Source organism: Ictidomys tridecemlineatus, chromosome 2 (genome assembly GCF_052094955.1).
Source record: "Ictidomys tridecemlineatus isolate mIctTri1 chromosome 2, mIctTri1.hap1, whole genome shotgun sequence".
NCBI classification, from domain to species: domain Eukaryota; kingdom Metazoa; phylum Chordata; class Mammalia; order Rodentia; family Sciuridae; genus Ictidomys; species Ictidomys tridecemlineatus.
In genome coordinates, this window is record NC_135478.1 from 206667646 (window position 1) to 206680652 (window position 13007).

The 13007-nt window shown below is 35.9% G+C and overlaps 1 protein-coding gene across 3 annotated transcripts in view; it reads right to left on the reverse strand.

The window, feature by feature from the left end:
• Tnpo3 (transportin 3) overlaps positions 1–13007 on the reverse strand; it is a 95128-nt gene that overhangs the window by 58835 nt on the left and 23286 nt on the right. For all 3 annotated transcript variants that reach the window (XR_013435334.1, XM_005331120.5, XM_005331122.4), the window contains 3 exons: positions 9418–9618; positions 8243–8316; positions 5875–6031 (listed from right to left, as the gene is read on the reverse strand). Coding sequence is in view for 2 of the 3 variants with exons in the window: in XM_005331120.5 (XP_005331177.1) it covers positions 5875–6031; positions 8243–8316; positions 9418–9618 (432 nt within the window). In the remaining variant the exon portion in view is untranslated. The remainder of the gene's footprint in view (positions 1–5874; positions 6032–8242; positions 8317–9417; positions 9619–13007) is intronic.

Here is a 13007-nt window from a genome sequence, read left to right on the forward strand (position 1 = left end):
ATTTAACCAGCTGACAGGAGAGACCAGTATGGCACCATCCCCCATGAGCACCACACTGATTACATGGAACTTCTATCCTGGAAGAAATAGAGATTAGTCCTTACACAAATGGACTCATATTCTGGATATGAATTTGCCTTCCCTTCCTAAAAAAAAAGCTTCTGTCAGCACTTTTCATCCACAGTCCCACAGAATGCCTTATCTAGCAGTCATGGTTTCTCTCAAAGCATTGTATCTGATCAATGAATTCACATCAGAACAAAGGAAGTACAATAACAATTCTGAACACTGAGATCTTAGTGCCCAAGAAATGAATGCTTCCACCAGGAAACCCAAAAATGATTCCAATATATTGGAAGATAAGACTACCAAGGAAATAATATGGGCTTCCTATGGCATTAAAGCCACAAGGAAAAAAGGTGGTAATCTATGGGTTGAACCGACTATATCCAGCTACTAAAGAGAAATTGGGTTGCTTCTACATAACTGAAACAAGAAAGACTCAAACTGGAATCCAGGGAATTCCTAGGGATTCATCCAGTATTTCCATGCCCAACAGCAAAGGTTAATATAAAACAACAAAGCAGGATAACTTGACGGCTCAGACCCTTTGGGAATGAAGATCTGGGTTACTTCAGCAGGTGAAGAATTCCAACCAGCTGAGGTTTTAGCCAAGGTATGAGAAAGACAAAGTAAGTTGAAGAAGAAACCACAGATATCAATCATGGCCTATGAACAGCTATATAAAATGAACAATGTAGCAGATTTGCACCTTTTCTAATCACTATATGTGTCAATCTACAGGAAATTAAATGTGTGCAAAAAGGTGTATAAAGTTAGTCAAACCGGGGAAGACTAGGCCAGTTATAATTTATTGCCTTCCAACTTACCTTATTAGACTGCTCTATGAAAATACAGCTGTACCTTTACATATTTTTCCTGTGTCAGCACTAAAGTTTTCTTAGTAGAGGACATGGAGAGACAATCCAGGAAGAAAACAGTGTTTTGCTTCTGGTCCAAATGTATAACCTTCTGCACAATACAGTTTCTCCAGCATGAGACCTCTAGCTTCTCTGGGACCTAGTTTTTGCAGTACATTGGTCAAAATCTTCCTCCAGGGTTCTCCTCTATCCTCACCAATGTATTTTGTTTTTCTGTTTTGTTTCATTGGTACTGGGACTTGAAACAGGGCTACTTTAAACTGAGTTACATCCCCAGCTCTTCTTATTTTCTTGAGACAGGATCTTGCTAAGGTTGTTCAGAATAGCCTTGAACTTGTGATCCTCCTGTCTCCTTCTGAGTAGCTGGTATTACAGGCATGTGCCACATACTTGCTTCACCAATGTTTTTATAGCACAGCTCTTCTGGATCCAGAGTAATGAACAACTTTTCAGCACTAGACAGATTCCTGTAGCTCTCAAGTTTTTCCAGTGTTCTCAGGGCACAATGGCTAGGGGCTTCCCATGATATTCCCACACTCAAGATAGTTTTGTAACAGAGTGCTTCTAACAAGATAGCAAAACTATCTGATGAGAAACCTGAAAACAGGGGTGGGATGTTGCTCAGTGGTAGAGAGCTTGCCTAGCATATGTGAGGTCCTGGGTTTGATCCCCAACACCATACCAAAAAAAAGAAAGAAAGAAAGAAAAAGAAAAAGAAGGAAAACAAAAAGAAAAATACCTGAAAAACTTTCTTAGATTTCCAGAAAATTCTAAAGAACAGATTTCCAGCAGCATATAGCACCAGTGACTTTTAAACCACATGCCATCTCCAAGAAGGTCTGGACCTTAACCTTGGGAAGTAGAGGGTGATTCTACTTATCTGGAAGCTCTATCTCAGCCCTAGGGCTATATTATATTTCTATATCCTTTAGGATTCACTTTACTTCTTACTAGAGGATTCCTCTTTACTGTAAACCCTCCACTATAACTAATAATGATAAGTCTCTATATTTACGGTTCAAATCAACAACAGTCCATAAGTCCGCAATACTTCAAAAAGAGCCAACTTGGGCATGGTGGCACACACCTGTAATCCCAGCAACTTGGGAGACAAAGGCAGGAGAATTATAATTTCAAGGCCAGACTCAGCAACTTAGAGAAACTCTGTCTCAAAAATAAAAACAATTAACTCCCTGTTGAGATGCCTAGGAGAACATCCCACTTTCCTTTAGCAGGGATGTCACTGGGTTTTGGAACGGGATCACACGGAGAAGGGAACCTGCTAGAGGGTAATGGTAGCTAACTAGGGATTAGTCCTCTTGGATGGGGTAGCTGGGGCAGGATAAGTCCTCGGGGTGGGACAAGAACCAAGCACCCAAGCTACCATTTTGCTGGGGGAAAGGATTCCTTGCTTCCACATGGCCACATCAAGAGTCATGGCTGGGGAATGAAGATCAAGCCTGAAAGGCGGGTCACAGGAGGAGCCAAGGCCAAACAGTATGGCAGAGAACCAAAACCAGAAAGCATGGCTGCAGGAAAGGATAAGCTTAGTTCAGAGGATAGCCCCTGCCCAGCATGCACAAAGCAAGGCTGGGAGTTCAATCCTCAGCACAGGGGCAGAGCCACAAAGAACCCTGGAGACCTGGAAGGAGTGGGAACAAGGCCCTGGGGTTAGCTTGTTATAGACCCAGGTGCCACTTGTGAGGTCAAGGAAAATTGAGTCTATGGACAAAGTTTAAGCCCCAAAGGCATAAACAAGAAAAATAAATATGTAAATTTTTTAAATTAAATAAAAATATAAAAGAGCTCGGGATGTAGCTCAGTGGTAGAGAACTTTGGCATTCAATCCCAGTATTCTACCCCAACAAAAGTCCAGGAAAAAAAAAAAAAAGTAACAGCTAAGGCAGTTTTAAAACAAATTCTTACTTTGTAAGTGGGAAACTTTAAAATTAAGATTTATTCTATCTCTCTAGTGGGAATTCACAAGAAAGCCAACTTATATACGGGTAGAAGGAATAAAAAAATTAGTAAAACATCATTTTGCAAACCATAATGAAATTATTTAGTAAAGTTCACCAACAGAAATTTAAAACATAAAAGGCTGATAAAAATCTAGACATTCTAACAAGCTACAATCATATTTCAATGGGAAAAGCAAACTTTTTTTTTGGTACTGGGGACTGAACCCAGAGGTGTTTTACCACTGAGCCACGTCCCCAGCCCTTTTTGTTTTTGACACAGGTTCTCAGTAAGTTGCTTAGGGCCTCATCAAGTTGTTTAGGCTGGCTTTGAACTTGAAATCCTCCTGCTTCAGCCTCTGGAATCACTGGAATTATAAACCTGAGCCACCACACTGGGATGGAAAAGCAAACTTTATAAGTGGAAGAATCAGACCTTCATCACCTGATCTAGTGGTCAATAAGATGCAACATGAAGTACCTATGATGTATTCTGGACAAAACTATTCTTTCTTAAACTAACCCATTACACCTTCTCAGTTTTCTCAACTAGTATCCTGGGAAAGAATTAAACCCTAAAACAAAGATCAGAGTGACTATTTTCTCAATTGTTCTAAGTGTGGTATATGGTTAGTACCATTATTAATGAAGAGTAGAAAACTCACTACACAAAATGGATTCCTCAGGCTATTAGGACTTAATTAGTTTGAGGAAACCCTATTGAGAAGAGATGCTTTAGATGTAACTTTCAATTAGAGGAAATAGGTAATAGAAAAAAAAAGTTAAATTAAACAAACAAAGCAATCATAAAATACAGAAGGTAAGATATGCTATAAGAAAAAAAAAGCTGGTCCAATTTTTTCCACAAATGTTATTTTGAAAAACACAGAAGATGGGGGACTGTCTTGTGAAGAAGAAATGTTTCTAAACCAGACACTAATTTGCAAAATCTTCACTGTAAAAAAAATTTTAGGGGCTGGGGATGTGGCTCAAGCGGTAGCCCGCTCGCCTGGCATGCGTGCAGCTCGGGTTCAATCCTCAGCACCACAAACAAAGATGTTGTGTCCGCCGAAAACTAGAAAATAAATATTAAAAAATTCTCTCTCTCTCTTTCTCTCTCTCTTTAAAAAAAAAAAAATTAGAATCAACTGAGGAAATCTGAATATGGTCTGAAACATATTAGATGATACGAGAATTTACTGAAATGTAAAGATGAATTTAAATGACTAAAAAAAAAAGGGTTACAGAAGAGCAGGTAGAACACAATCTCATTTGGGATTTAAAAAAAAAAATCTATACAAGGGCTGGGGTATAGTTGGTAGATTGTTTGCCTCGCATGCACAAGGCACTGAGTTCATCCCCAGAACCACCAAAGGGGGGGGGGAAATCTATACAAATATTCATAGACGATACGTTTTAAAGGGTTAATAGTTGTTGGCACAGAGGCATACCTTGGGAGGCTAAGGAGACAGGAGAATAGCTTGAACAGGAGTTTAGGAACAACCTGGGAAACAGCCTGGGACCACAGTTTTAAAAAGGGGGGAAGGGTATGGGGGCTGAGGGTAACAGCTCAATGGTAGAGCACTTGTCTAAATATGGCTGAATATGCATGAAGCTCTGGGTTCACAAAACAAATAAATAAATAAATATAAATGAAGGCCTACTGTCATGTATAACCAATTAGCACAAATTATTTAAAGTTAAAAAAAAGGCTATGATCTCCAAATTATTTGAATGTAATTGCCTTGTTTTATATTTGAATGTAATTGCCTAATTTTCTACAATACTTTTAAAATAAGTGGCCAATTGAAAATTAAACATGTTTAGCCTAAAAGAATAATTTCACAACAAATTTCTAACATCAACCTGACCATAATTTTTAACAAAATTGTTTTTTCAAACAAAAAGATCTATAATGTAGTAGAAGCACTGAAACAAATCCCTGAAAAATATCTCCTATAACCACATCATTGAGAAAATCAAACGAGATCTGAAAGACCTAAAAATGAAATATGAACTAGATAACGGATTTAATACCATCTAATTTAGGAACCAGTAGACATGTTCACTAAAAGACCAAAGAGTAAATATTTTAGACTTTGCAGGCCATAAGGTTTCTGAAAACTGCTCAATTCTACTGATAGACACCAACAAAATGGACATTGACAATATGTAACTAAATGGCCCCAGCTGTGTTCCAGTATTTGCAAAAATAGGCAGTCAGCCCACGAAACATAAATTTACCCACCTCTGGTCTAAAGCATTTACATTCTAAGTGATCACAAGGAACTAATCACATTTAACACTGTTCAAAGATAAAGTAAAGTCTTCTATTACCTTCTTATCAAAATTTCAATTTGTCTTTATCAGAGAAACTTTTCCTTAGTAAAGTAAGTTTATAAATACTTCCAAGCATGGTCCCTTCTCAGAAGCTCCCATAGCTTACAGAATGTGGGATACACAACCAGAAAGCCTGAGTTCAAATTCTGATTAATAACTGCATTACTCTAAAGTTAATTCTCATTCACAGAATCATCATCCTCACAGGATTATGTATAAACTCAAAAGGTAGTTTCTTTTTGTTTGTTTGTTTTGATACTAAGGATTGAATCCAGGGAAACAACCACTGAGCCTCATACCCAGTCCTTCTTAATTTTTTTTTATGCTGAGAAAAGGTCTAGCTAAGTTGCTCAGACTCACTAAATTGCTGAAGCTGGCCTCGAACTTGAAATCTTCCAGCCCCAGCCACCTAGTCACTGGGATTATAGGCATGAACCATCATGTCCTACAAGAAGTATGGTTTCTGAAAGTATTTTGTAATTGGAAAGTATTATATAAATGCCAAAGTACTATTACTGCCAAATTTGCAAAAGAAAAAAAATTTCAAAATAAATAAATAAGTACAATTGGATCCCAAAATAACCACTACAGTTTTCTGTCCCTCAGCAGCAATTGGGTATTCCAAACTTACTCACCAACAGAGATACTACTGTACTGGAGTAGAAGGCCAAATCTTCTATAATTTCTGTGCGTCTGTTAGCTCCAATTCGTAAAGAACGACTATGTACTTCTTCAGGTAACACCGTAAGAATCTCCAGCAAAAATGGTAGAGAAGTTACATCATTGCTATATCTGGAAAAGAAAAGGGGGAAGATTTATCACAAGCTATTGAAAGATAGAATATATATAATCACAAAAGATAACAGCCATCAAAACATACCATACAAGAAAAGCAGTACTCCTGTTACTGTTAAGGGAAAAAGAAAAGATACAATCTTTTGGAAATTATCTAGAAAGACCTTGCAATCAAATTTCAAGCTGTACAGTTGGGGATGAGGCTCAAGTGGTAGTGCGCTCACCTGGCGTGAGTGAGGCCATGGGTTTGATCCTCAGCACCACATAAAAATAAAGATATTGTGTCCACCTTAAAAAAAAAAAAAAAAAAAAAACCTAAAAAAAATTTAAAAAAACTTTCATGGAGTATTACGCAGCACTAAAAAATGACAAAATCATGGAATTTGCAGGGAAATGGATGGCACTAGAGCAGATTATGTGTAGTGAAGCTAGCCAATCCCTAAAAAACAAATACCAAATGTCTTCTTTGATGTAATGAGAGCAACTATGAACAGAGCAGGGAGGAAGAGCAGGAAGAAAAGATTAACATTAAACAGAGACATGAGATGGGAGGGAAAGGGAGAGAAAAGGGAAATTGCATGGAAATGAAGGGAGACCCTCAATGCTATACAAAATTACATATAAGAGGTTGTGAGGGGAATGGGAAAATAAACAAGGAGAGAAATGAATTATAGTAGATGGGGTAGAGAGAGAAGATGTGAGGAAGGGGAGGGGGGATAGTAGGGGATAGGAAAGGTAGCAGAATACAACAGTTACTAATAGGGCATTATGTAAAATTGTGGATGTGTAACCGACATGATTCTGCAATCTGCATTTGGGGTAAAAATTGGGAGTTCATAATCCACTTCAATCTAATGTATGAAATATGATATGACAAGAGCTTTGTAATGTTGTGAACAACCAATAAAAAAAAGATTAAAAAAAATTATAGCTGTATAATCTTTGACTCTCCATATTCACTTTTGGTGATTTATGTTTCACAAAAATCTTCACATACACAGGCAAAGATAAATATGTAAAGATGTGTACTACAGCATATTTATAATTACAAAAAAGGGGGATATAAATGTCCTTCAAAATTAGATAGAATAAAAAGGATTACTAACAATCATACAATAGAACACTCAGCAATTAAAGAAAGTGATATACATTTATGAAAAGATGATCACATGTATTAAGCAAATAAAGCATATGAAACATATTAAATATGGCTGTGCAAATACACAGGACCATATTAAAATATATACATACTTATTTGTTTTAAAATGCCAAGGGCTATATGATAAATCATTAACTGTGGTTAAATAAAACACAGGACAGGATAAAGGACAGGATTTATTTGTGCTTTGAAATTTTCTATACTGTTATAAATTTTTTCAAGGAGCATATGTTATTTCACATTATAAAAAATTTCCTAAAAAAATTAATCATCCATGTAAGCACTTTCATGATGCACTCTCTTTGAAGGTAAAAAAGGTTATACGCTTTGTTCAGAAATAATTCCCTAATCAAATGCAAGAAAATATCAAGATTGTGTCTGGGGATATAGCTCAGTGTAAAGAGTGATTGCCTAGCATGTGCAAGGAATAGGTTTGATCCTTGCCAAAAAAAGATTATCTTGACAGGGCACATAAGGAAATGTTTTATCCAAAATAGTAGGCTTAGTGAGGCCCTAAGCACTTAGCAAGACCCTGTCTCACAAAATAAAAAGGGTTGGGGATGTGGCTCAAGCACCCCTGAGTTCAATCCCTGGTACCAAAAAAAAAAAAAACCAAAGTAGTAGGCTCCATGTCTAAAAATAATATGGCCTCTCTTGACAGACATGAAACAAACCTCAATTAGTAACAATACGTATTCAAAGCAACCTTCAATTTTATACAATCTACAAATACTGAACTACTTTTACAAATCTGCTAATAAGTCCATTACTGGGAGTAATCCACAATGCAATGAAAGAATGTGCTACAGTGGATTCAAGGAGAAAAAGAGAAAGAGTATGTATATAAATTATGAGGGTCTTTTATATCCCATATGATCTATTTCTGTAGTAATTAAATTTTAAATGACTTTCTTCAATTTAACAAAGATTAATAATATATAACTACAGTTCAGGGAAATAATCAAAATTCTACCTACTAGTAACAAATTTCTTTGTGTAGCTTAATGATAATTCCTAATGCTAATATGCTGTCAATACAAATTACTTACTTTTCCACCAATGTTTGTACACAACCCTTCCAAGAAGGCATCTGTAGAGCGAGATCTGCTATTGCTAAAGCCAGCTAAAGAAGAGATTAAAAACAACAAATAGAAACAGGGTTACCATTAATGTTATCTGGAAAACAATGACTGAATTTTTTTCTTCCAGACAATATGACAAGACTGACACCTTCCTTCTTCCCCATCCCAAACAAACAAACAAAAAAAACACACACATACACACATATGTATATAATATATATGCATATATGTATGTGTGTGAGTAAGTATATTTGCTTCTCCAGCCTAGCTGAAAATTCCTGAAATTAAAGATTAGCCTTTAAAAGTTAATAACATGAGCTGGAGCTGTGGCTCTGAGGTACAATGCTTGCCAAACATGTGGTTCTGGGTTAAATCCCCAGCACCATAATAAATAAAGTTTACAATTAAAAATAAGACTACACAAAAACAACAAAAGTAAAAAATATAAGCTATAGATTTTTTTCCTTACAATATATTAATACTTACTTTTATTTGGCAATACCACAGAACTTCATAGACAAATAAATTACATTTTCCCAAAAGGCCAAACCTACTGAAAAAAGTCAGACATTTGACTGAGTTCTCAAGTAATAGATTGCCATTTCCCTTCTCTTTCCATTTCTCATCTTGAGGCCTTAGGCAAAAAATCTCCTTTTACACCAGGCAGAGAAAACTTGGGACCATGTATTTACAGAAGCTTTCAGTTTTTCTTTCTAATATATTTCCCTGTTTAAAGGCCGGGGGGGAAGACTAAATGCTCATTTTAGTCATGAGAGACTTTTACTAGCCAACCAGCCCAGAAAGAATCTTTTAAAAAGGTAATAACCCTGTAGATCTCAGACCCAGCATAGTACAGAGTTTTTTTTTTTTTAATCATCTGCAAATTTTTAAACAGCACGTAGCACACGAATGTCTGTGAAAATACATTCTCCTTCCCCACTTCTAGTATTTAAAACAGTTTGAAACCCAATGAACTATAAGACTAATGCAAAAGATTAAAACTGTCATTTTTATAAGACTATACCAAGACCCCCTATAATAAATTTAACATTACCTCACACAGCTCAACAATGATAATCAAAATAAACTTGACAAATCCAAATGGCTTTACAAATTTCCCTAATGAGAATCACAGGATTTACCTGCGTTACAATGACAGGTGATAAATCTTTCAAGTTCTGGATATGGGTTAGCAATGAGTCCCTTAAGGAGGCATGAGAGTCTGTAGGGAGCTCATAAAATGAGGTCTGAATCTTCATCTTCATGGTCTGTGCAGCAAAATAGCATGATTCCACATCCTGTCGGATCTGTAACAACTGATCAGAAATCTCCCAGGCATGAACCTGAAAGTAAATCAAACAAAGATACCTTAAAGAAAATTAATTTTCTGCCAGGTATGATTGTGCATGTCTGTAATCCCAGTGGCTCGGAAGGCTAAAGAGGAGGATCACCAGTTCAAGGTTAGCCTCAGCAACTTAGCAAGGCCCTAAGCAATTTAATGAGACCCTGTCTCCAAAAAAAAGGAAAAAAAAGGCTGAGGATGTAACTCAAGGGTAAATTGCCCCTGGGTTAAGACCCCAGTATCCATCTCTCCGCCCCTCCCACCCCCCTCTCCCGCAAATAAAAATTCTAAATAATTTTAATGTCATACTTCAATACATATATAAATATATTTAGACAAAAGTATACTCAAAGAAAAATCTGACAAGCTAAATCACCCACTAATTCAGCCAATATTTCAATTGTAGGCCCTATTCAACAAAAATTTTCTAAAACCTCTATCAACTGAACCAGCAGATATAATTTTTTTTTTCTATTTGACCTTTTTTTAAATTTTTTGTTGTTGTTGTAGATGGACACAATACCTTTGTTTTATTTTTATGCAGTGCTGAGGATGGCACCCAAGTGCCTCACGTGTACTAGGCAAGCTCTCTACAACTGAGCTATAACCCCAGCCCAGCAGATATAATCTTGCTGATGAGAATCATTTGAAAAATGTCCCCAAAGTCTCTACTAAAATGTCACTATGTAACTTCTAACCCTACCTATAGGTTGGCTGCCTCTTCTCTTTTCCCACATAAAGAAATAAGTTTTGCTCACTCTGAAAATTGAGTCTGGAAGCTATTTGTTAGTATATCTATAAACAAGGAAATATATTTACTATTCGTCTCAGTACACCTACATGTCAACCTTTAGTGCCTGAAAAAATAGCAGAAAAAAAATACTGGTCCAAGTACATATTTCACATGCTTTATTTGGCAAAATGTTAAATATGCTGCTCAATAACTATCTCACAGAATAAAATAAGCTTATCTATAGAATATAAAGAACAAAAGTAAAGAATTTGGTACTACTCACAAATGAAAAAAAGATAACTTTAGGGGTTGGGGTTGTGGCTTAGAGTGCTCGCCTGGCATATGTGAGGAACTGAGTTAGATCCTTACCACCACATAAAAAAATAAAATAAAGATATTATTTCCACCTATAACTTAAAAATAAATATTTAGAAAAAGAGATAATTTTAGGAAATAAATCATGTAGCACAGAAGGCAACTAACAGCCAACTAATAAATTCTAATCCAATTCAACACCAAATGCCTTTTCATAGGAGAGGGCTAAAACCAAATGACAATATAGACTGAAAAAACTTTCAATCTCAACATAAGAAAAGAGCCAACTGTGAAGATCATATGCCTTTTTAGTTAATTTCTTATGAAGATGGAGCCCTTCACAAGTAACACAATTTCTTCAAGATCTTTCCAAAGAGTGGCTCGGAAGGCTCGGAAGCAGCAACTCAAAATCAGAAACAGGCAGAATAAATAGGCAGTGCAAATTCCTAAAGTGAGTTAAAACAGCCCCTGAATTCCACAATTGTAGGTTTACTAACATAAAATTTAGCTTTTAATCACATACACTGGTGGAGAGTAAACATGAAGTATTAGTTTCCTTCAAGACATAGTTGTTTTAATAATTTGGGAGAATTTTTCATCCCTTAGAACATATATTCAACAAATATTTAAATGCATTGATATATCATTATTAATACCAATTACCCTTCCTCGGGTAAAAATTTTTCCAGCCACAATATTTTTAGTCATTCATTATCTAACAAGTAACCCAAGCACATCTATGATTTAATATGCCATCAAAATATATTTATTTTGCTCAAACTCATTTTTTAAATAGCAAAAAGATTCTATGAAGCTCTGGAATCTCTACAAATATCCTCAAACAGAGCAAATTAGAAAGAAAGAACATTTACAGCAAAACTAAGTGCTGTCTAGTCATCTCCAAAATTTAAGTGGATGGGAACCAGCCAGTGATATCTGTAAGACCTCTGTGGTTTCAATTTCAGTTAAAGCAGAAGCAGAGACAAACAACAACCAAGTATGTGATGGATGCAAAAGAGCCAACAGGTATTCACTGAGAAGTAACAGAGAACCAATTTGAGCACTGCAGTTGAAAATGCCAGATCCAATGGTAGATTCATGAATGGAAGATTTAAAAGGGAATGAACTGCTAGGCACAGTGGTGCATGTCTGTAATCCCAGCCGCTTGGGAGGCTGAGGCAGGAGAATCGCAAGTTCAAAGCCAGCCTCAGCAACCATGAGGCACTAAGCAACTCAGTGAGACCCTGACTCTAAACAAAATATAAAATAGAACTGAAGATATAGCTCAGTGGTTGAATGTCCATGAGTTCAACGCCCCCCCCCAAAAAAAAGAAGGGAATAAACAGTTTAGTCTCTATCTAAAACGTACAAACTGAAGAAGTCAGGAAAGTGGCCAAAACCAAGGAGAAATTACTGTACAGAGAATCAAATTTATACAGAAGTATGAGACAAAGGAAGGAAAACAAAGGAAATCTCAGAAATCAGGTTTCCATGTTTGTTAACTACCAGACTAAAAATAACAGAAAAGGAAGCCCTAAGAAGTTGGAAATATTATATTTAACCAAGACTACTTCTACATATTCAGAAAAACTAATTTCACAAAAAAATAAACAACTAAGGTCAAATGACATATACAGCTTTGGAGAAAAAAAAGAAAAATGAGCAGAAAACAACTCCTATAAGAAATGAAGACCAGAAAAACAGATTTTAAAAACTATGTTACTTTTTCAAAATGAGCTAAAAGACACTAAGAAAATGATATGAAATATGAAATAGCACAATTGGAAAGGAGATTTTCAGAAATGAGATAAAAGACTCATGGAAAAGATGAGAAATTAAAGAAAAAAAATCACTTCAGACATAAAGACTAAATTAGAAGGAATTTTATAAATGTGACCAAACGCATCAGATAAGTTAAAAAACAAAGTGATCTTTAACCACAGAGAGAACAAAAAGGTTAGGTGTGTAGTGGTACATGCCTATAATCCCAGCTACTTGGGAGGCTGAGTCAGGAGGATCCCAAGTTCAAAGCAAGATCCTGTTTCAAAATAAAAAAAATAAAAAGGGCTGGGAATATAGCTCAGTGGTAAAGCACATACCAGAAAAATGAAAATGGAAGAATGTACTGATGATACTAAGAAAAATGTTTAGTCAAAATTTTATAAAAGCCACAAACTCTTACATAGAAAAATTCAGAGATTATTATCTTGAGTCCTGAAACAATCTTCTAAAATAGCTTCAGACAACCAAAACATCTACAAAGAGTTTGTCTTCAACATAAGAACTGATTATAAAGTCTACACATGTAGTGTAAAGAACAACTAAAAAGAAAATGAAGACTC